Source organism: Mustela erminea, chromosome 1, assembly GCF_009829155.1.
Source record: "Mustela erminea isolate mMusErm1 chromosome 1, mMusErm1.Pri, whole genome shotgun sequence".
Classification (NCBI taxonomy): Eukaryota; Metazoa; Chordata; class Mammalia; order Carnivora; family Mustelidae; genus Mustela; species Mustela erminea.
In genome coordinates this window covers 5959728-5984087 of record NC_045614.1, presented here as the reverse complement: position 1 = coordinate 5984087, position 24360 = coordinate 5959728, and the positions used below count along the sequence as shown (strand labels likewise).

The following is a 24360-nucleotide window of genomic DNA, read 5'->3' as shown; positions in this document are numbered from 1 at the left end:
CCTGACATGTTTATATTTACAGAAGGATAAAAACCAGAGACACAAGGAAACCTTTCAGGCAGTGGCAGAGGAGACAGGAGTCAATAGAGGTTGTCCAGGCACCAGGGATGGGACAGGAGTGATTTGGGGAAAGTGGAGACCCGCCCGGAGGCTGCTGCCCGGGTCACAGGAGGGACAGGCGACCCTGAGCCAGCCGCGACCAGAGGCGGAAGAAGAGGGACCGTGGTATATACAGGACAGAGGGAGGAGGCGGAGGCGGAGAAGGAGCGCCGCGGAGGTGGGAGGGACAAGGCTCCACCGTGCAAAGGAGAGATTCCGGAGAAAGAGAGGTGATGCCAACAGGAGGGCGCGTGCTCCGGAAGTCAAACCCGGAGTTACCGCCGCTCCAACAATCCTCCTTCCCCGCATCGGCCCAAAGGCATTGAAAGCAGGGACTCCAGCGGGCTGTCTGTACGCCCATGTTCACAGCACACTTCACAGCCACCCAGCGTGGAAGCAACCCACGTCCACTGCAGGATAAATGGGTACCAAGAGGAAGGAAGGGGTAAACACCGCGGAGAGCTCCGAGGGCGGGAGGTGCGAGGGGAGGGGCAGCGGATCCTGCACAGCTCCTCCTACCCGGCACTTGGCATTTTCGACTTTGCGTTGGATGCTTCTCTGGCAATCCCCCACGCCGAGCGTTAGCAGAGGCCTCCCTGCCCTCCCTCACCTGCTGAGGACAGGCCCTGCCTAGCCAAATGGTCCAGGGGTCGGGTGGCAAGACGGAGCAAACAAAATGATCGGACACCCAGTTAGATTCCAATGTCAACGAGTGCAATGTTTTGGGATATACTTACACTAAAAAAGTACTTGTTGTTTATCCGAAATCCAAATTTAACTGTACTTTGTCTGGCAATCCTATCCTGGGGAATTTTTTTTTAAGATTTTTTTTTATTTCTTTTTTTTTTTTTTAAGATTTTATTCATTTATTTGACAGAGAGAGATCACAAGCAGGCAGAGAGGCAGGCAGAGAGAGAGAGAGAAGGAAGCAGGCTCCCGGCTGAGCAGAGAGCCCGATGCAGGGCTCGATCCCAGGACCCTGAGATCATGACCTGAGCTGAAGGCAGCGGCTTAACCCACTGAGCCACCCAGGCGCCCCTTATTTCTTTATTTGACACACACAGAGAGAGTGAGAGCGTAAATGGGGGGAGAGGCAGAGGGAGAGGGATAAGCGAGCTCCTTGCTGAGGAGGGAGCCAGATACAGCACCTGATCCCAGGACCCTGGGACCATAACCTGAGCCAAAGGCAGACACTTAACCGACTGAGCCACCCAGGAGCTCCCCCTAAAGACTTTATTTATTTATTTGAAAGAGAGAGAGCAATACTGGGGGAAGGTACAGAGGGAGAGGTGCCCCAGAGGATGTTTTTAAAAATCACATTTATTGGGCACCTGGGTGGCTCAGTGGGTTAAGCCTCAGCCATCAGTTCAGGTCATGATCTCAGGGTCCTGGGATCGAGCCCCGCATCAGGCTCTCTGCTCAGCAGGGAGCCTGCTTCCCCCTCTCTCTCTGCCTGCCTCTCTGCCTACTTGTGATCTCTGTCGGTCAAATAAATAAGTTTTTTAAAAAATCTTTTAAAAAATTAAATAAAATCACATTTATTAACATCACCACCTATCTAGCTAGCTAGCTAGCTAGTTATTTATTTATTTATTTATTTATTTATTTATTTATTTATTTTAAAGTAACTCTACACCCAACATGGACCTTGAACTCATGACCCCAAGGTCAAGAGTCGCATGCTCGGGGCTCCTGGGTGGCTCAGTTGGTTAAGCATCCGACTCTTGGTTTCAGCTCAGTTCATGATCTCAGGGTGCTGGGCTGGAGCCCTCCATTGGGCTCTGTGCTCAGTGTGATGTCTGCTTAAGATTCTCTCTCTCCCTCTCCCTCTGCTCCTCCGCCTGCACTCACCTTTGTTTTCTCTCTCTCTCTCTCTGTTTTGAAAATAAATAAATAAACCTTTAAAAAAAATGTCACATGTTCTACCCACTGAGGCAGTCAGGCACCCCTTTTGTGGGTCTTTTGTAGAGTCCATGTGGGGGGCATATCCCCTCAGTAGCCCCTTCAGGTCACCAATTGGGACAGTCCATTGAGGGCTGCCTGAGACCACAGAGATGCTGGGGCCACGTCTCAGTATTGGCTTTGCAGGAAGCAATGCGAGAGGCCCACTCACTCTCCTACCCACCAAATCCTCTCTGAGGTCTGTTCCAACAAAGGTCTGAACAAAGGAAAGTCCCCAGGGAACAGATCACGACAACCCAGAGGAAGAACCCTAGTCTCGAGGAGTCAGGAAGACAGCCTGGAGGGTATGCCCAAGCTGGCTTTTGAAGGATGAATAGGAGTTCTCCAGGCTGAGCTGTATGGGGGCTGGGAGAAGAGGTTTTCCAAGGAGAGGAAAAGGCAAGTTCCCTGACTGGGGGGGTGGGGGGAGGCAAATAGAATGATTTGGAGGGCACGAGAGAAGAGAAAAGGGATAGGAAAAGGAGAGAGACAGGAGAGAAAGAGCATAGGGCTTCCATCTGGACAGACCTGAGTTTGAGTCCGGCTCTGCCATTGGTTGGCCCTGTGTTCCGGGGCGGGTCTTCCTGCCTCCCTGAACCTCAGTCTTCTGATCCGGAAAGTGGGTTAACAATGCCCCCTTGTGGTGGAGTGACTGCGGCAGTAAGGATAAGGCCTGTTTAGTTTGGGGTGGCAGGGTGGCAGTGTGTTCGCGGTTGGTGGCTGCCGCGTGGTCAACCACGTCTGTGGGTCTTCAGTGTCTGATGGGGCCTGGCACACTGCGGGCGGCCTGAGGCTCCAGAGGGGCCAGAAGTGGAGGCGGCTGACCCTGGAGCCTTTTGTAATGTGCCCCCTGAGCTCCTACCTGTCCTGGAGGGAAAGGGATTGGCTTAAGCGCTCTGGGGTCGGAAGGAGCAGAGCCAGGAACAGTGGATGGGAACCAGGTGAGCTACGGTAGAGCGCAGGGTCCAATACTGTCCTTATTTAACATTTTGGTAACTCGTTGGCTGGCGTGGATCTCCTCCTATTACCCGACTTTAAAAAACAGACGACACTAACCTGATTGTTCTGGATTCCTGAGTGTGAGGGCACACCCTCTGAGTTTGTGCCCGAGGCGGGGTCCTGACCTGCCGAGATGCCCCACGCTGCCCAGGGACATGACTGGGAGCCCCGACACGGCCTGAAACTCTGCATTAGCGTCCAGAATAACTTGGGCCTGCGCAGCTGCATTCGAAGACCTTGAACAAGCCCGGGCAGGGGGCAGGGCTGAGGTCAAGCCCATTAGAGGGAATGCCAGCAGTGAGGTGACTTCGGGTAGAAGCCCAGACCTCTGGCCCCTTTTCAGAAATGAGGCCTTGAAGGCCCAGGTTAGACGGAGTGCTGGGGGGGCTACCCCCATTCCACCCCACCTGCCGCGAGCAGGGCGCTGAGCCCCGCTTGGACCGGAGGGGGCTGGGCAGGGACTCGGTGCCGGGGTGTCTGCTGCCATCCGTCAATGCCTTCTTCTCCCCTCCCCCAACACCGGCCAACAGGAGGACGGTATGCCTGGGCAGCTCGGGGACAGCACGGAGGACCTCAGCCTGGACTTGGGGGCCCTGCAGGGCAGCGAGTATCTCCAGGATCTGGGCCTTGGGACCTTTTCCCACAGCCAGCCTGGGGAAGCCAGGGACAGCGGTCCCCCCAACGAAGAGGCCGGAAGAACATCGACCGTGTCCAGCCCCGCGGAGTCCCAGGGCCTGCCTCGGAGACGCAGCTGGGAGAGGTCGCGGAGCTGCTCCGAGAGCTGGCAGAGGTCAGCGCGTGCCGCCAACAGCCTTCCGCGACACACCCCCAGGACAGGGCAGGGCCGCACCCCTGCGGGCACACAGTCCTCGTGCTCAGGCCAGCACCCGCACTCTGAGTGAAACACACTCCACCCCAAAATGAAGACCGCGGGCTCACGCTGCGGGCACGCACAATCCCCAATGTGCACACGTGCCCTGCAGGCTTGCACACTCACCCCGTCCACCCCATACAGAAAAGCCTTCGTGTGTGACGAGCACGCGGGGGTGCACAGACCCACAGATGCACAGACCCACAGATGCACTTGGGATTAAAACGCAGGCGTGTGCTTGATTCCACACTCAGTAGGAGGCCGAGGTGGGCCACCCCCACCTGCCTCCCTTAACACCCTCCCCAACTTACCGCAAGTAGAAATCCAATATGATTTTTCTGCCATTCAAAGATGTTCAAAATGTGTCCACCATTCAATGACACGGATCGCCCTGCAAATGCCCCAGCAAGGCTCCCCGGATGACCCCCGTGATGGAGGGAACCAAACACCCCTCCAGATTCTGACCACTCCTCCCTGCCCCAGAAGGATCACCCTGCGGGTCCCCCCAGGCCCCTGGATGCTGGCGCCGGGGCAACCGCTGATAGAAGAGACACCCTGAAGACCTGCCTTCCTCATTTCTTCCACCAGGCTCAGCCCTGAGGCGTTGGCTGTGAAGGAGGGGCCCTGTCTCCCTCGGACGCTGGCCAGCCTTGCTCTGAACCTGCCAGGAGAGGACCTGCAGGCCTGGACCCAGGAGTGTCTGTCTGGGGGTGCGACCCCAGTAGAGCACCCAGGCAAGGTGGGTACAGCCTCCAGCCAGCCACCTTGACAATGAATGGCACAACTCTGGGCCCAGGGGCCAGCGTGGCGGATGGGAAGGAGCTCCTCACCGGTAGCTGGTGGGACTTACCCGTCAAGCGGGGCTGTCCTTGGGGTACCCCAAGATTAGGGAGTCCCCGAGTACTAAGAGTCCAGCCCCAGACTGAGGGTTCTTCGCCGGGGTGGGGGGCCCATGGGAGGGGATCCCCAGTTACAAGTACAACCCATGATCCGGGGGGTGGGGGAGATCGTCTCCGCATCTTTGCGGCTAGAAGGAAGCCCCGCTCGCTCCTGCCAGATCTTGTCTCAGGTCTGCGATCCCAGCCTCAAGGGCCGTAGCCCGTGTCTGGGGCATCTTTGCCCGGGACCATGACCTGGGGAGCGATCCCTGATGGGCTGGAATCTGGAGCTCAGAGTTTGGGGGCTCCAGCCCACAGCTGGGGACATCCTTGGCCAGGACTGCAACCCACGGCTGGGGAAGGTATGGCTCCAAGCTTCAGACGCTGCTGCAGAGGTCCAGCCCCATGCCCAGGGCTGAGCAGAGCCCCTGGCTGCGGCTGGAAGTGGTGGCTGTGGACCCTTCAACTGGGGAGCTTGCCGGCACCCCCTCACTGCCTCCCTAGCTTAGCGAGATGCTTATTCCCCGCAGGAATGTGACAGCCCTGAGAAAAGAGTGAGGTCACGGTCCGTTCCCGCGTCCTTCGATGAGATCAGCTCCCTGGAAATCTCTCCGGCTTTGGACGCGCCCAGTCCAACTGCTCAAGGTAGCCCAGCCAGGGGGGCAGGGAGGGTTCCCGCATTCAAACCAAAAGGGTGGGGGTTTCTGCTGAAGGGGTCCCTGGATGGGGCCCCAGATGGGCCTGAGAGAGGAAAGACCTACTGATGGGGGGGCGGGGGCTTAGGGTCCCATGGGCAGGAACTGGGCAGAATTCCTGGGGTGGGGGTGGGGGGCGTGTGGACGGGGAGAGGCATCCAGCACCGGCCTCTCCCCTTCCCTTTCCCCATCCCACCCCCAGGGTCTTCAGCCCCGCGGGACTGCACCACTACAATCCCTTTGCTCCCCTAGGGCTCATCTTCTGTCTCTACCTCTCTCCCCTACTTTCTGTCTCTCCTTATCTCTGGATCCCTGTCCTAACATCTTGTGTCTCTCTGCTTTCAGAGGGACCTGAAGTCTATAAACCCAAAGCTACCACTTTCCAGTAAGTCTCTGAGCCTGCGGCTTTCTCTGTAAGAATCAGGGGTGCCCAAGTGACTCTGTTGAGTCTCTGACTCTTGATTTTGGCTCAGGTCGTGATCTCAGGGTCAGGAGATGGAGCCCCAGGTTGGCCCTGCACTCAGCTGGGAGTCTGCTTGAGATCCTTTCTCTCTCTCTCTCTTTTGCCCCTCCCTGCCCCGCTCTCTCTATAAAATAAATAAGTAAATCTTAAAAAGAAAAAACAAGAATGGAACAACAAGCGTATCTCCTTAGGGCTCCTTGGAGCGTCCACAGGTCCACAAGCAAAGCACTTGGCACATTGTCTACCATCGTAAGACCCAGGGGTGCACCCCCGACACTGGCTCTCTGCCCTCTTTTTTTTTTTCATTTATTTATTTTCAGTATAACAGTATCATTATTTTTTCACCACATCCAGTGCTCCATGCAATCCGTGCCCTCTATAATACCCACCACCTGGCTCCCCGACCTCCCACCCCCACCCCGCCACATCAAACGGCTCTCTGCCCTCTTGATGCCTCTCCCCACCGAACAGCAGGCCCCATTGGGAAGGTCTCCAGTTGTGCTGGATGGGTCACTGGGGACCCAGGCAGGGCTGGTCTGCCCCAGGGTCCTCTAACTCCTGTCTCTCCTGGGGTGGGGGCTGCTTCTAGGTTTGGAGCCCCCGGTGCTGGAGTGCATGGAAAAGGACCACGTGGAGCCTGAGCACGTGTGAGTGTCTCCCTGACGGTAGGGCGGGGACCCCAGGGGACAAGCCGCGCGGTCATGGCTGGGATCCCACCCCAATCCCCCATAACCTGGGGCTTCTCTCCCACACCATCCTTATCCCAGAGGAGACAACCAGGCCTCTCAGAAGGGTTCTCAATAAAGCATCAGGGGAAACGGGTTGGGTCTCCCAGTCAGGGTCTGCATCAGGACCAGGGGGCCCTGTTTGGGCAATCATAGCTCATCTGGGGGAACACGTCTATGACCTGGGGCACCTGTGAGCTGTTTTACCCACACTCCCCTCCTGCCCCCTGCCCAGGCTGATTGTCCAGCAGGTGCTTCAAGAACTTCGGCAGTACCATGGGTAAGTGTGGGGGAGCAGGGGCGGGAAGGCAGACGCGGAGGACAAGTATGGGGGAGAAGCGGAGGGGGCAGTGCAGGAGTGGACAGGCGGGGCACAGGCGTGAAGAAGACAGGGAGACGGGAGAGAAACAAGGACTTGGAGGGGGGGAGGGACTCATGTGGGCAAGGAGAAGGGACATGAGCCAAGGGCGAGTGAGGCCATGACGTACCTTCGCACAAATGAGAAACGGTGCCTCTTTCCCAAGACGCGGCCATTGGCTAGAAAATCTTCCTGACGTGCCGATTTGGTCTGACCAAGATGGGTTGCCCCCTTCTGCTGGAAAACCAGTCACAGTGACCATGGAGGGAGCACACAGTGGGAGGGATGGTGAGGTCTCCAGGGGGCACTGGTGGGGAGAGAGAAGGCAGGAGATGGGGCAGCTGGGGAAGGAGAGGCCGCTGACCCAGGGGTCTGTCCGCTCTGACCCCGCAGGGCCTGGCAGAGGGCTCGCTTGTCAGGCAGCCCCGGAGGAGCCGGCTCCAACCTCACCTGGTTCGAGTTCCTGTCTGAGTAAGTGTGCGGAGCTACCACAGGGGGGCGCTTTGGGCTGGGGCTTGCACTGATCTGCACTGGCTTTCCGGCTGCGCTAAACTGGGGGCGGGAGGTGGAACCCAGTCCCCTCCCTGGAACTGCCAGGGCAACGGTGGTGGTGGGGCCTGGGAAGGCTCCTCTTGCACGCTGGGAGGGCAGAGGAAGACTTCCTGGAGGAGGTGACGGCTTGAGCTGGTCTTCAATGGACGAGTAGGAGTTTGCCAACCCATGGAGAGGAGCATGGGGGAAATAAAGAGAAGCCTTCCTGGAGAAAGGGCAAGGCCTGAGGAATGGTGCCAGGTGGGGCTGGGAGAAGAGGGAAGGGCAGGGAAGTCAGCAGAGGCCAGGTCACCTCGGTGACCTTAGGGAGCACCAGTCTTCGGTGACCGATGATGGGGAGCACAGGCAGGGGCTGCAGCCTGGAGGGGTGGGATCTCCCGCCAGTGAACAGGTTCTACAGGCGCTGGGTTTGTTGGCGGCTGATATTATAATGAATCCAGCTGATCCTTGAACAATGCGGGCTTGAAATACACGGGTCCACTGACACATGAACTTTTTTTTCAATAAATAGAATATAGGGCTGTAAATATATTTTCTCTCCCTTATGATTTTCTTAATGACATTCCCTTTTCTCTGGCTTACTATATTGTTAGAACCCAGTACCTAATAGCTTTAACACATAGGATACGTGTTCATTGACTGTAGATGTTATCCGTAAGGCTTCTGATCAACAGTAGGCGATGAGTAGTTACACTGTGGGGAGTCAGAATTTATACATGGATTTGTGACTGTGCAGGGGGTTGGGGACCCTAGCCTCTATGTTGTTTAAGGATCAACTGTATTTATTAAATGAGGGGGTGCCGCTAATCCAGGAGGGGCGTGACAGCGATCTGGGGCCGGAGTGTTAGGGGAAAGAGGGGAGCAGGATTTGAGAGATATCCCAAAGGAAGAATGAGTAGGATTTGTAAGCTGATTAGATACAGGGGTTGGGGTGAATCAGAGGGAGGAGGCAGACATGGATAGAGCCAGGATATCCAGTCTTGCGCACGGAGGGACCCCAAGCTTGAGACCACATTGCAGTCCCCTCTGTAAACCGAGCCCCACAGTTCCTGGAACTTTGCAAATATTCATAAATGTTTGTTGAGTGAATAAGTGAGAGGCAGAAGAAGAGGGTTGAGAGACCACAGAAGAGAAACAGGACTAGGGGGTGCGGGGAGGAGACAGATTCCAGGTGGGGTCCGGGAGCATTGGCAGGACAGGCTGAAAATGGCCCTCTGGCCCTGCTGTCCCCCCTCATTCATCTTTCCGTCCCTTAGGAGCGAGGACAGCGCCAACAAGATTGAGCGGAGTAACAGAAGCACCAGGGTAAAGCGCAGACTGAGCTCCCTACGTAGTCGGGTCACCAGGCAGAAGGAGAAGGTCAGGGGGCTGGGCCAGGGACAACCTCCCTCTACTTTCTCCAGGTTTTCTGTACGCCCCTGGCCCTGGAGCCCCATGATTCGAGGTAGGTTCACTTCTGTCCCCCACAGGGGAAGAGCCCAGTGGTTCTAAAGGACAAGGGTCAGGATGCTAGAGAGAAGAAGGAATGTGTCAACGGGCATCAGCTGGCGCAAGGGACCTTCCTTGGCCACTCCAGCTGCCCTCTTTGTGGCAAACCCTTTCTGAGCTCTGGTAAGTCCCGCGGCTCAGCCCCGGCCCTCTGGGTGGCAGCCGCTTTCTCATTCTCTCACGTGGCCTCCTTTGCCTGCGGCGTCCTCATCCCGTTTCTTACCCTTGCTGGAGGCTGACCTCAGCTCCCTGGAGAGCACCAGGTCCCTTAAGGGCAAGGACCATGTGATTACCTCAGGGCCCACAAAAACACCTCTAAATCTCAGTTTTTGTCACTGCAAAAACCCGAGGCGGTGCATTAGTCAGCGAGGGCTGCCTTGCAAAATACCGCAATCTGGGTGGTTCCAACAGCAGAGCTGTCCCTTTCACCCTTGAACAGTGCAGGGGTTAGAGACGCTGACATTCTGCCCTCCATACAAACACAGTCAACAACCACATACAACACTTAACTATCTTGACACAACAGACTAACTCCTCCCACCCCCCCAGAGGGGTGGGTAGCCCCTATTCCCCTTGACTTTTAATTTAAGAATCACAGAAAAGTGGAGAGAGCAGAGACGGTCCCCTTCTAACTTTGTCCTGGTGGCATTTTCCATGACCACATTACCTCTGTCACAACTCAGGAATCAACATTATACCATATTATTGCCTCATGTGTCCCCAAGGTTTCCTCCTCCATTTGGGTTCTCTGTGTTTCCAGATGCAACTCAGAATACTATGTTCTCTCTCATCATCCTGTCTCCCTCGTCCCCCTGGTCGGTGAGGTTTCTCGGTCTTTCCTTATTGTTCGTGACCTTGACAGTCTTGAGAGGTATTAGCCGGATGTCTAGGACAATGCCCTCCCACGCGCCCAATCTGGGTTCATCTGATGTTTTCTCCTAATTAGGGTTATGGGTTTGGGAAACTTCTTGCCTCATCAGGTCAGGGGGTAAGTGCTATGGATCTCACATCCCTGAGGAAATGAACCCTCATTCCCTGGTTAAGACAACATCTGCCAGGTTACTGTTCTTTCTCTCTCCCTACTCTATTTGGAAGCGAGTGATTCAATCCAGCCTTCTCGCAGGGGGGCTGGAAATCAAGCCCCCACCTCCTAGAGACAATATTTGACTTTCAGGACAGCCATTTGAGATCACAGAAGATCGGAGTGGGTGGAAAGGAAAATAACGTGGGTTTCCCTTAGCATGGTGCCTGGTACAAATGGGCAAGGGTTGCATCCCTTGTCATTGTCATCATCATTCCCCTGGGCTGCTGCGTTAAAGCAAGCAGCTAAATCACAGATCCACAACCCTAGGCTTTGACCGCAGCTCCCAGACTTGTGTAGGAGGCCCATGGGGCCAGATCAGCTGTGGCTCACTCCCGACAGGCTGAGAGCTGGCACCTCCCAGGTATTGCCGGCTACACGCCTGTCACTACTGGAGGTATTCAAGGCCAGATGTTAGTGTCTGTCCCTTAGAGGAAATAGCCCCACAGTAAATTAAACAGAACAGGCAATGAGTCACACTCTAGGAAATTATGGCAGGTGGGTCACCAGGGCAGAGCTGAGATGCTTTCCCAGAGACCAGCCCCACTGACAGAACACTGTTCCAGTGTTCTTCTTCTTCTTCTTCTTTTAAGATTTGATTTATTTATTTGAGAGAGAGAGCATGCACTCAAGCAGGTAGCGTGGCAGAGGGAGAGGGAGAAGCAGAACAGCAGACTCCCAGGTGAGCCAGGACGATGGGATCATGACCTGAGCCAAAGACAGACATTTAACTGACTTAGACACCCACGCACCCCTCCAGACAGTCTTATTACTGGCCTTGACCTCTGAGGTTCTTCATGATCTGACCTCCGCCTACCTGTCCACTTTTCCCTTCCACTACTCAGCCACCATGAAGTCTCGTGGCTGCCCACATGCACCTGCACCTTGCTCACTCAGTGCTGTTCCTGGAACTCCTTTGGCCACCTAACTCTTACTCACCCTTTAGAACAAAGCCAGGGCCACCTCCCCCAGGAAGCCTGGACTGTGGATGGGGTGACTATATCAGTGTCTGAATGTCTCTTGGGCCAGGTGCTCTCAGCCAAGAGGACGTTGGCAATTATCTGGAGGCATTTTTGTTGTTGTTGTCAGGACAGGGGTACTGCTTGCCTCTAAGTGGATAGAGGCCAGGGGTGCTGTTCATCATCCTCCAATACACAGAACAGCACCCATCAACAGGTGACTATCCAGCCCCCGTTGTCAGTGGTGCCAAGACTAAGAAACGCTGCCATAGAGTTACATTCTGTGTCTCCTTAGCTCTTAGCAGAGTCCCGGGCCCATGAGAAGGGCATACTAAATGCACAATGGAAAGAACAAAGAAAGGCAAGAGACACCTCTCCTTGTTGCCAGGCTCCTTCAGAAAACTGGTTTCTACATTTAGGGGAGAACTATGTCAACCTGAAGGTTTCCATGACCAAGGTAGCTATAGCAGTAAGCATCATGCCGCTTTTCCTGCTTAAAATCTTGGATGGCTCCCCACTGCCTTTGGAATAAAGTCCCAAAGTCATAGGCACTTCGAGAGTGAACATTTATGCATCCATCAAGACCTCAAAAGTCTCTGTGTGAGGTTTTCTGATGAAGCACGTCCTTACACTTCTGGAAACTCCAATTTCCTGGGCATGCTCCCTCTCTCGACCATGACAAAATGGACTTAAACTGGAGGCAGGTTCCTGGGGACTCCGCCATCCGGTTTCTGAAGTGAGGGCTCTCAGCCACAGATTGTGGGTGTTTTGAAGTGAGTCTGGCTTGGACAGATCTCGGCCTGGTCGACTTGAATCTGGTGAAAGAGGTGTTTGGCTCCTCAACTGAGCACAGCCCAACTGTCTCACCAGTGGCCAACCCGGATTGGAACAAGCAGCCTCAGAGCTGGGAAATCTGATGGCCCCTGAGGGGGTGGCAGCAATGGGGGGAGGCATCTGGCATGTGGGAAAACACCTGTGTTGGGGGATGGTCTGGCATGTATTTTAGACTCTGAATACCTGTGCGGGGGTATCTGACAATATCTGTATTGGGGGTATCTAGTATGTGTTTTGGGGGATTATCTAAAGGTTTCCGAGTAGGGTCTCTGATTTGTTTCTATTTGGGGGTATCTGATGGCTCCTGGGTGAAGGCGTCTGGTACTTTGGGGTATTTTGTCATGTTTTTCAGATTCTGAACACTTCAGGGTAACTGACAGATCCAGACGAAGGTCCTAATCTGACCTATTCAAGGGTACCGGGAAGCATATTTTGAGTATCCGATGGCACCTGCCTGGGTGCTAGCATGTGTCAGGGGTATCTGGTACCCACGTTGGGCTGTCTGGGGCCATCTGAGAGGCTTACGGCTCATGTCCCCCAGATTTGTCTAGCTTCCTGTAACCTGCACGGCCCCTTCTTCTAAGGCGACGGGCCTGTTTTCGCCATCGCTTGCACGCTGCCCTCAGACTTCTCGCCCCGGGCTCAATCCCCTTAGCCATGCCCAGGCGCCCGCAGATCCCCCGCTCCAGGCACCCCTGATTCCCTCAAGACGCCCCCCATCCCCGCGGACTCGCCCCCGAGGATCGCCCTCACCCCCTCCGCAGAGACCCTCCCGGCTAAGTCCACGGGTCCCCCACAAGGTCGGGAGGATCTCTCCTGACCCCTCCCTCAGGGTCAGCCAGAAACAGCCCGCAGTTCCCGGGACCCGCAGACCCGCGGACCCGCGGGCCACGCCCCCTTCCGTGCCACGCCCTCCGGCCCGCCCTCGGGGCGGGGACACGCACGCGCAGCTCGCGCGCGCGGCTTCCCGCTTCCGGCCCCGGGCTGCAGGTTGCTGTGGATCCGGGGAGGCCGGGCGGCAGCGGTGGCGGCGGCGAGCGGCCTGCAGGGGACCCGGCCGAGGTGAGGGCAGCGGGGCGGGCCCGAGGAGAACGGAGCTCGGGAGGGAGGCCTCGGGCCCCGGGAAGGCGCCGTCGGGCCCCGGGGGCGGCCTCTGGTGCGGGACCCCTGGGGCTGCCTCAGCCTCCGACCGGGCCCCCGTGGACCCTCCGAGCCGGCGGGCGGGTCCTGCAGCTCAGGCTGTCCCTTCAGTGCGTCTGGGCTCTGACTGGCGAATGCAGGGGTGCAGACGACGCCCGCCGGCGCCATCCGAATTCCAGCCCTTGGGCGGTGCAGCCTGCCCCGGCGCGGGAGAGGGAGGTCACCGGGCTCGAGGTTCAGGAGCGCCCGGGGCAGGACCGGGGATGTCGTGATAACCGTGAGCAGTAACCAGCGCCGTGGTGCTGGGGCCTCTGCGGAGAACTCACTCCCTGGAGTGGACCCCCTCGGTGCTGGGGAGCTTTGGGGTAACAGCTATACGGAGCGCGCGTGCTTTGGATCTTCCGTTGCTGGTGCGGGGCAGCTTTCGCTGCAGGGAGAAGCCAGAGGCCCTTGATCCTTGCTTGGTTTGTGGTCGTTGACTTCCCCGTCTTTTTCACCTGTTGCTCTGTTGAGATGGAAGCCCTAGGAGAGATGGCTGGCGCAGAGTGCAAAAAGTTTTGTTGGGAGGAAAAAAAAAAAAAAAAAAACTTTTCTGTAAGTTGTACCGTGGAAGCGAAGGACACAATTCTCCCCTCCGTTCGCCTCATTCGGGGAGAGTGGCACTCCAGCCAGAAGCCTTAAAGCCCCTGTTTTCTTCTTGTTGGGTAGAGGGAATTCAGGACACCATGAACAGCCCCATGGCCAAGGGCAATTTGGGATTGATTTTGTAGGTATCTGGGTGAATGATTAATCCTGAAGCTGCGTGGAGTAGTCTCAAGAGCTCAGGCTTGAGTGTCAGATAAGCTCTGGGTTCTGGTCCCTGTTCCACCACATCTTAGCCATATAACCTTGCTAAGCCTCAGTCGCCCCACCTTTAAAATGGGAATAAGGATTGGGTAGAGAGTCCATGAGGTAATATGTCTTAAGTGCATAGCAGAGAGAGTGGCATATAGTGAAGGATCAGTAAATGTTGTATATCCTGTGTCTATGTGCATGCCCCCAGACCTGTATTTTTAGGCTGACATTGCAAATAATAAAGAGTCTGGAAAACTTAAACATCTTGGTTGTTGTTTGGACGGGGTCAGAGTGTACGCCTTATCAGTCGTTTGCTGTCTTCTGGGTCAAGCCCTTTGGAGAAAAAGGTTGTTCTAAAGCTAGTAAGAGCATAACGCCAGAAGGCATAATAAATTCAGTCCTTGTCAACACAATTTGTTTTGGGTTTATGCAGCTTATTTTATTTTAAATGGCATGCATAGAGAAACGGAAAAAGCGATAAAAGCGATCCTTTTCTCTCTCTCTCTCTCTCTCTCTCTCTCTTTTTTTTTTTCTCAGTTGACTTGAAAATGCCTCCACTTTGAAAGCTCAAGTGGCACGTACATTGTTTCTGGCATCAGCTGTGTTATAATTTTCATTCTTGTCACACAGTAGCAATTACCACTGGCTGCAGGGCCATTACCCTTGTCACCAGCCCCTGGAACTAGGGCTGTGGTCACCAGCTGTGCCTCCCTGGGTGTTTACCTACCACATGTTCAGCATATTTCTGATCCTTGTGTCAAGGTCTCCTTCCTTCTTCCTCATTCACCCTAGGTCCTGTTTCCATTTCTTCAAATTCCCTCTAAGACTTCCAGAACCTTTTCATCTTGGCTCTCTTAAGTAATTTAAAACTTTACACCTAGGCCAAAGGATTTGTTTCTTTGTTATTTATTAGTTGAGTTCTACTGCACCCCACCCCACCCCCCTGTGCCAAAAGTGGTGGAGAGCTGCTGTGTTTTGAAAACCCTTTCTCCAGGTGCAAACTAATTCCTCTCACAGCTCCGGAGCTGCCTGTAGGAATTTTCTGGAGGAGGAATGTGACGGATGGGGGGAGGGGGCGAACTGATGAAAATAATGTCCTCAGTGAAAGGACTCCTGCTGTGGTGCTTAATTTTTGTTTTTAAAATTGCCCTTGAAGGGGCACCTGGGTGGCTCAGATGGCTAAGCATCTGCCTTCAGCTCAGGTCATGATCTCAGGGTCCTGGGATCCAGCCTCGGCCTCTCTGCTCAGCAAGGAGCCTGCTTCCCCCTCTCTGTCTGTCAAGTAAATAAATAAATAGAATCTTTCAAAATAAAAAAAAAAATTGCCCTTGAAGTGTAAAATTCAGCTTGCTTCCTTCTCCCCTCTTGTTCTGAGTTAGTTTTCAAGGGAGAATAAAGTTGCACTTGGTTGTGTTCAAAGTAGCAAATATACAAGATAATTTACATCATATTTTGAAAAAAAAAATGTTGCCAAGATTAACTAAGAATATACATTGAATACATCGTGGGTGGTTACATTTTAAACTCATGCCACTCCTCTTTTGCCCTTAATATAGCAGCTTTATTGAGCTGTAATTCACGTACCATAAAATTCACCCTTTTAAAGCGTGCCATTCAGTGGATTTTTCACAGAGTTATGCAACTGTCACACTATCTAATTCGGGACATTTTATCATCTGGTTGTTGTCGTGGGTGAGTTTCAGGAGGTGAGAAAGGCCAAAGAAGGAGGTGGTCTAGGCAGGTGCCCCGTGGCTCCATTGCAGCATTCGACAGAGGGAGGGAAGGACCACATCAAAGTACTTGGCTGGAATCCAGCATGTTCCTGTGCACAAGGACATTTATGTACTGTTTATGGGCCCCTCGGATTTGCCGAGATTACTTTGGCAGAGCGAAATTGACTTGAGGAAGAATAGTATGTGGTGAAGCCATCCACAGTAGCTCCCCAGCCCCACACAATACTGAAATGGATGGTGACTGACCAGACATAATGTAGAGTCCAAAACCAGCATCTGTGGGCATAGGAAGCAGGAAGGAAGGTAGCTCTGTGGTGCTCATAACACCAGGATATGGTGATTGGTGGCCCCTGTGATCTGCAGTGTCCACTTGGAGGCTCCTAATCAAAGAATTTAAAGAGAGATGGGAAGATGGAAAAACTGAGGACCCCCCCCCCCCATATACTGCCGGAGGGGCTGTAGGAGGGGGCAGCCACTGTAGGAAAGCAGTCTGGCAGTTCCTGGAGAAGTTAAACACAGAGTTACCGTATGATCTAGAAATCCCATTTCTAGGTAGATGCCCAAGAGGGATGAAAATAGATCCGTACAGAAACTGGCACACAGGTGTTCCCAGGAATGTTATTCGTGGTAGCCATGAAGTGAAAACAACCCAAGTGTCCCGTCAGATGAACGGAAAAGTGAAACGTGCCGCAGCCATACAGTAGCATTCAGCAGTGACAAGGCGTGACATTCTGATACCTGTTACAACACGGGTGAGCCTTGAAAACGTCGCGCTATGTGCAAGAAGCCAGTCCCAAAAGGCTGTGGATCTTCTGATTCCATTTATGTGAAGTATCCAGAACAGGCCGATCTGCGGAGACAAAAAAAAAAAAATAGATTAGCAGTTGTTTGGTCTGGAAAGAGGGGACCAGGGAGTGACAGCCAAGGGATGCAAGGTTGCTTTCAGGGGTGATGAAAATGTTCTAAAATTGTGGTGGTCGATGCACAACTCTGGACACACTAAAAGCCATCGACTCATAACTCTGTAAAAGGGTGAGTAGTATGTATGTGAATTCCAGGTCCGTAAAGCTGTTGAGTAAGAGAGGCAGACAGGGGCGCCTGGGTGGCTCAGTGGGTTAAAGCCTCTGCCTTTGGCTTGGGTCATGATCTCAGGGTCCTCGGATCGAGCCCCGCATCAGGCTCTCTGCTCAGCAGGGAGCCTGCTTCTTCCTCTCTCTCTGCCTGCCTCTCTGCCTACTTGTGATCTCTGTCAAATAAATAAATAAATAAAATCTTTTTAAAAAGAGACAGAGAGAGGCAGACAGAACACAGGCTGAGAACTAGAAGCACAATGGAAATGGTTATGGGCATGGGACAGAATCGCAAGAAGTTGTTTGAAACTAGGAAGCTAGAAATTCAAGGGGAAATGATAAGAAAATCCGGAAGAAACAGGGAGCACCTCTCCAGCACGATTGGGAGCCAGGGAGCACTGAGTTGGGTATCTTACAGGCTGACGTGCACCGCGGAGGACTTTATGGCCCTAGCCATCAGTGGGTGGAGGCCAGCTTGGAAAAGGCAGAGGCTGGAGACAGGGAAGTTCTTTGAGAAATGACCTGGGCCTAAACAGGGACCGTGTGGGAAGAGGCCAGACTTTCATCTGTGCAAAGGGGGGTGTGTCAGGGCTTCGATGGCATTGTGGGAGAGAGTGAGGTGTAGGCGACCAGGTAGGTGATGGGCCCTGAGGTCATGGGCTAGCAGGACTCTTCTTATGCAGCAAGGCTGGCCTGAGGCATGTAGGTGCTGCAGTGTGACCAGTTTGGACCTCCCTTGAGTTTATCTTGCCCTGGAGAGGGGGAAGCTGTGTTCCCTGCCCTGGAATCAGGGTCTCTAACCCTGAGCCACCATCCCACCCCCAGCCACATCCACCCCATCCCAAGGCTTCCAGGGTCTAAGCAGTAAAAGTAGCCCTTCATAGACCCTCGGGGGCCCTGAGGTTGGAGTGCTCAGGGATGGACTGGAGGCAGGGCAGGATAGCAGTCACCCGCCGGGGGTGGAGGTACGAGGGAGAGAGGCAGAGGACCTGGCCGCGAAGTGATGCGAAGCCCATCGGAAGAGAAAACAGAGTGACTCTTATGGTAGAGCCATGATCTGGTTAATGTGCTTATGTAACGAGAGGCGGCGCCTTGGGAATCAGACTCCCGTAAGCCCTTGCAGTTGCAGGGCTCTCCTGTCCGCTCGCAGCAGCCATCAGCCACCCCCCTCCCCGCCCCCCATCCCGGGACTGGGAGCCTGGAGGGAGCGCCATCTGCGTCTCTCCTCTGTGCTGTGACTTCTGGCCCACCGCCTCTCCCACCACACAGACGTGACGAAAACATCATAACTGGTGTGGTGGGCAGGACAGTGGCCCGCAGAGATGCTCGCATCCTAACCCCGGAGACTCGCAAACATGTGACTTTCTATGGCAAAGGGGACTTTGCAGATGTGATTGAGGGTCCGGAGATGGCAGGTGAGCCTGGATTATCCGGGTGAACCCAGTGTCATCCAGAGGGTCCTTGTGAGAGGGAGGCGGGAGGGTCCGGGTCCAGGGAGGAGGAGGTGTGATGGCGGAAGCCGAGGTCAGAGGTCAGAGGTCAGCGTAGGAGATGGAGGGAGGGGCGGTGCCACTAGCAAGAGGGACGGTGCCACTAGCAGCTGGAAACAGAGGGGAAACGTGTTCTCCCCTAGAGCCTCCAGGAGATGGCAGCCCTCCCGACCCCGCTCATGCCCTCCAGCCCCACCGGAGAATAGCCTCAGTGTTGTTTTCAGCCACTGTTTGTGGAAATCTGTGACAGCAGCCAGTTGGGAATGCCCACACCCACTTTCCAGCTCCAGTGCTCCAAGGCTCAAATTCTCATTTGACTCAGGACCTGCCCTGCCCCCTACCCTCTCCAGCACTTCCTTCTCCTGTGGAAGTTTCTAGAACTCCACACTGGCCTCACTCAGGGTTCTGTGTGCCTCCAGCCGGGCCACTCCCATTGCCCCTTCTCTAGACACATGCGCACAGGGGAGCACCTGAGCAGAAAGATGGTAGCAGGGAGCTCAGGCCTGCTTCTGTGGTACCACAAAAGCTACTTAGGCCCTTGGATCCTCAGTTTCCTGGCTCTAAAATTACCAGTCTAATAGCATTCCTTGTTTCATAGGGTTGTGGTTACTTGTGAAGGGCTCCGCAGTGTCTGGGTGTGTCCATCCGTTCCTTCAGCACCGGGGACCAGGGACCCGAGTTGCCACAATGAATACAACTTAGCTCTTTTTTTTTTTCTTTTTTAATCTGAAAAATATAACTTTGTTAACAAGATGTGGAGTATGTGTACAAGTCGATAAAAGAAATTGTTAAAAAATGAAGCCCCACCACTGTGGGTTGCTCCCAAAGTCTGAAGATTAATTATAAGTCACATCTTGTAAATTAGTGCTTTTAAGTTTGTCATTAGCTCCACCCGGCTTAAAGGCAGGAAGCTAAAACCTTCCTTTTGGTGTTTCTCCCTCTTCTAGAATGTCCCAAAAGCCCTGATCAGAGGGGAAGGCCTTCCAGTTTCCCTGCTGTCCACAACTTGGCATTCTGCTGCTGCTTTTTTTTAAAAATGGGGCTATTACAATTCACATGCCATAACATTCACCACTTGAATGTGTACGATTCAGTGGCTTTTAATATATTTATATGTACTCCTCACCCCATTCTCTTCACCCCAAAAGGAAACCAAGTAGCCATGAGCAGTCACTCCCCATATCCTGTTCCCAAGCCTCCGGCAGCCATGATGGTGCTTTCCCCCTGAAGATGTTCCAAACTGGGGTAGCTTTCCATTGGTCAAGAAGGTTCCCCTTGTTGATGGGCCAAAAGATAGGGGCTTCTGCGACTCTACAGTGTGTTTGGTTTTGACCATGACCATGAGGAAAACCAACATTTTATGACATTGTGATCTTGTAAGCACATACATACACATACAGTCGGATCCAGAGTTTCAGCAAAGAATAAGAATACTCATCTTCCTCACTCAAGATCGTCTCTGGCATTTTCTGTCCTATTTTATTTTGCGGGAAACTGTTTTCCCCAACTCGCGAAGGGGTCACCGTCCTCAGTGTCAGAACAGTGCCTTGGGATCCCAGTGCACCATACCTTAGGAAGAACGTTTAGCAAAAGAGGGAGCATTTGGCAGTACAATTAATAGCTTGGACTTCTGAGAAGCGTACTAGTTTCTTAAGACTGCTACCATCCCAAGTAACTTAAAATAACAAATTCATTCTCTCACCATTCTGGAGGCTAAAAGTCCGAAATCGAGGTATCCGTAACGCTGCACTCCCTCTGAAGGCTCTAGGGAAGGATCCTGGAAGGCTGCCCGAGGCGTTGGGTCCTTGGCTTGTGGCTGCATTACGCAGGTCTCTGCCTCTGTATTCACTTGACTTTTCCCTCTCTGTTTGTCTCTGTGTCTGTGTCTCTCTGCATCCAGAGCTCCCTCTTGGCCTTGTAAAGATGCCAGTCACTGGATCACCCTTAATCCAGGACGATGTTATCTTGAGATCCCTGAGTTAATGGTATCTGCAAAGACCCTTTTTCTGAATGAGGCCACGTTCCGTAGAATTTTGTAGAATTCCGTGAATTTTGTAGAATTCCGTAGAATTTTGTAGAATTCCGTGAATTCTGAGGGCACCGTATTCACCCAACCGCAGAAGCCTCCTATTTCTAGTGACTCGTAAGGGAGAACAAGTTGACAAGCTGATAGTCTTCATTTCTTAGATTCCTTACAGACATAGTAATTTTCACATTATTTAAAGTGAAATGAAGCATTGGACTTCAGCTCATGCTTGGGAACCCAGCAAGTGAGGAGAGGAAAGCAGAGGAGAACTTAAGAACTAGTTTCTTGCCTGAAAAGCTTCTAAATCTGGTTCCTCTGAGAATACCATTTGCCATATGGTATAAAGAGGTGCCTGGTGCTACCATACACTGAATGTTTGCTTGTTTGCTTGTCTTTATAGAATCTGTTCCTTTCCCCCATGCGTTCAAAGACCACCTTCATCAAATACAAAAGTTTTATCAATTTAGAGAAGCAAAAATAGTTCCATCTGCTTGGCCTGGCACCTAGCTTACATAAGTACACGAAACTGCTTTCTTCCTGACCTTGAGACGTGAAATAGATTAAAATATATTCACACTCACACCTTTGCAGGACTAGAAGGAATACTAATGAAGGTCTTTGCAAGGTTTTGGAATTTTCCTAATATAGGAGCTGGTTGCCGACTTGCGTTAACTGTTGTAGCTGGCGTCCTTAGTAGTGACGGGATCTTGAGATGCTCAGAAAGCAACCGGGTACCTGTTTCTACCAGCATAGACTATCTCAGGGCTCTGGAATTCAGTAATGACTTCGCACAGTTAATCCACTCCACTGCTTCCTTTATTCCATTGCCTTCCATGTGTCGGGGATTAAAAATGGGAGCTTCTCGCGCCACATGAGCCCCGCTGGGTGCATTCTGGTTGTTGGAACAGGCCCTCCCTTCCAGAATGAACCAAGCAGAGAAAGTAGACCAGGAATCAGCAGACTTCTCCTGTGAAGAGCCCCACAGTAAATATTTCAGACTTTGCAGACCTCACAGCCTCTGCCGTGGCTACTCCCCAAAGCAGTGCCAGACAACAGGGAAGCAGGTGGGCGTGGCTGTGTTCCAATAAAACTTTATTGACAAAAGTAGGTGGCTGGCCCTCAGGCTGGAGCTTGCCCACGGCTGCAGAAGAGTCGTGGTTTTTAGCATTCTGTGTCTAGGGCTGTGACTCCGATGCTGTAAATTTGGTGAGAGACGCGGGTGAAGGGGACAGGGCATCCTCTAGGATGTGCATCAGCACTGGGAACCCCTTACGGAGGGTCCTTCTGAGCCTCGACACCCCGCCACCTTTTCAGTTGTCTTTTTTACAGAAATGCAATGTCCTTGAATAATTGCGCAGGTCACTGAGAGCAGACAGGTTTTTTCTGGCATCACGTGTGCATGTTTTTCTTCCTTGCCTTCTATGTTTAACAGAATGCTTTTTATTTGGTGAAAGGGAAACCCACTGGACGCTGCTAAGTGTTTGATTTCCTCTGCCCTCCTCATAGCCTCCTCTGCTAACATTTGCTCTTTATTTTCCAAATAAAAGGTTTATATAGGGGTGCCTGGGTGGCTCAGATGGTTGGATGTTTGCCTTTGCCTCGAGTCATGATCTCCAGGTCCTGGGATCGAGCCTTGCGCCACACATCACCGCCCCCATCCCCATGGCTGAGCCCTCCCCACCAGCTCACATGCTCTCTCTGTATCTTCCTCTGGAATAAATAACTAAGGCTTAAAAATACATAATAGCAATAATAAGGCCAGTTGGGGTTTTCTGGAAGATTTCAGATGTGCAGTAGTGACTCCTGAATTAATCTTTTCAAAATCACTTGTTTTCATTAAAATGTTTTTCAGCCGCATCATTTTGATTTCGGTACGGTCCCTTGAATTAACATAAGTGTTTTTTGTTGTTGTTGTTTTTTAAGATTTTATTTATTTATTTGACAGATAGCATAAGTAGGCAGAGAGGCAGGCAGGATGGGGGAGCGGGGAAGCCGAAACAGAGAGCCCGATGCGGGACTGGATCCCAGGATCCTGGGATCACGACCTGAGCCGAAGGCAGCGGCTTAACCCACTGAGCCATCCGGGCGCCCTAACATAAGTGTTTTAAAACACCAAGGAGGAAAGCAGGGCGGCCCTTCCTGGCAAGGCCCAGGGGAGTGGGTGGCATTGTCTTGATGGGACCCCTACAGATCGGCATCTGGCCTTATACCCCGGCCACAAGGCATGGCGTAGGGAATATTCACATGGCATAGGTTTTTCAGGGTCGGAACTGCCGATGGCTGATGCTAAAGGTACTTCCTTCCTGACACCAGAAGTCATGTGAACTTGAGCAGAGGGGAGCGGGTGATTCATGGGACAGGTCCAGGCAGTGCAGGGCATCCGCTCCCCATCCTTAGCTCTGCGGGCTTTCTCCGATCTGTAAGTAACGAAGTGGAACACCAAGTCTCTCTTATTTTAGCAGTCCCCCTCCGGCCCTGAGCTCGCTTCTCTGTCCCTCTGACCAGCTTCGCCCCTCATCGACCCCACACTGAAAAGGTCATTTCTACTGGTGTTGATGCCATTCTTTAGGAGTGGTTGTTACTGGTTCTGTCTCGGTAGAATGTTCCAGAGCCACCTGCACCTGACTGGCCCCTGTGAACTGGTTGAACTTGTTCATCAGAATGAGTCGAAACACCCGATGGAGCAGGTTTTTGTTCCCATATTTCCACTGAGCATCCTCGTTAATCGCTAAGGGCGCTTTGAGGAGAGGGTGCGAAAACGCAGCGGCAGGACCCCCTTCCAGACCATGGGGGAGCCCTGCACAGTTCCCTGGGTACCAGTCTGGTACTAGCCAGTCTCCTGATGAGGCTAGTGGGTCCAGTCATGCCGAGAAAGGCCAACGGTGAAAGCGGACAGAAGTTCTTAAGTGGTGCCTTGTGTTTCCCTTCTGTCTTGGGGAAGGCCAGGTTCCTGGGAGAAAATCCAACTCCATGAGGGCCGAGTGGCAGCCGCTCTGAAATTCAGGTCCCCTGCAGGACTAGTTATATCTTTAAAGACCAAACAAACAGAAAACATGTTAACCATTTTTCAGTGTCTTGTTCAGCCCTGAAAGTGTCTCCTTGTTGGGGTACTGTTCCTTCCACCCCTCTCCAGAACGTGTTTGTCTTCCCCAAACGGAGACCCCGCCCACATGGGACACTAGCTTCTGTCCCGTGCCCGTGGCACCTGCAGTCTCCTTCCTGTCCCTCTTGATGGGACTCCTCTAGGGACCTCACAGAAGCAGAACCTGACCGTGTTTGCGCTCTTGCTTCTGGCTTATTTCATTGAACACAGTGTCCCCAAGGCTCACCCGTGTTGGAGCCGGTGGCAGAAAGGTCTTCCTTTTTCAGGCTCAATCGTAGTCTGTCGTATGGATGGACCCCATTGTGTTTATCCATTTCCCCATTGAGGGACACATGGGGTGTGGGCACCCTGTGGCCACTGTGAATAGTAATGCTGTGAACACGGGTGTGCAAGGATCTGAGTGTCTGCTTTTCATTCTTTCGCGTCTACACCCAGAAGTGGGGTGGCTGACGCTTGCAGTTCTGTCCGACTGTTTGAGGAGCCGCCAAGCTTGTCCACAGCAGCCGCACCATTTTCCCTTCCTACCAGCAGTCCCTGAGGATTCCAGTTTCTCCACATCCTCATCAACACCGGTCATTCCCCATTTTTAAAAATGATAACATCGCCGTGGGTGTGAAGTGGCTTCTCGCCGTGGTTCTGGGTTGTATTTCCCTAATGATGGTGCTGTTGACCATCTGTCTTCTCGTGTGGCTGTTGAACGCCTCTGTATCTGCTTTGAGTCATGTCTTTTCAAGTCCTCTGTCCGCTTTTGTCTCGGGTAGTTTGTTTTCTTCAAGGGTTCTCTCTACTGGTCGCCTCTGACGCCATAGGGTTTTGCCAGGAACTGAAAGCAAGTGTTATGTGCCTACAGCCTTTGACAGAGGTGGTGGGGGTCCCAGGCCCAGGCAGGAAGCAGAACTGGCGTGGCGTGGCCTCCCAACCACAGACCAGCCTACTCCTTCCACTGAAGAGGGCGCATTTTTTTTTTTTTTAGATTTTTATTTACTTATTTGAAAGACAGAGATCACAAGTAGGCAGAGAG

The 24360-nt window shown here is 53.0% G+C and overlaps 1 protein-coding gene across 9 annotated transcripts in view; it reads left to right on the top strand.

Annotated features, from left to right (window-relative positions):
- ARHGEF18 (Rho/Rac guanine nucleotide exchange factor 18) overlaps window positions 1-24360 on the top strand; it is a 79253-nt gene that overhangs the window by 13453 nt on the left and 41440 nt on the right. For 5 of the 9 annotated variants that reach the window (XM_032309643.1, XM_032309671.1, XM_032309661.1 and 2 more), the window contains exons 3-10: window positions 3570-3829; window positions 4499-4649; window positions 5319-5433; window positions 6536-6593; window positions 6907-6951; window positions 7423-7500; window positions 8838-8940; window positions 9051-9192. In XM_032309643.1, the coding sequence (XP_032165534.1) occupies window positions 3570-3829; window positions 4499-4649; window positions 5319-5433; window positions 6536-6593; window positions 6907-6951; window positions 7423-7500; window positions 8838-8940; window positions 9051-9192 (952 nt within the window). Of the gene's footprint in view, window positions 1-26; window positions 545-3569; window positions 3830-4498; window positions 4650-5318; window positions 5434-5828; window positions 5869-6535; window positions 6594-6906; window positions 6952-7422; window positions 7501-8837; window positions 8941-9050; window positions 9193-12889; window positions 13006-24360 lie in introns of those variants that run through there. The other 4 variants (XM_032309632.1, XM_032309651.1, XM_032309696.1 and 1 more) reach the window with 4 other exon arrangements.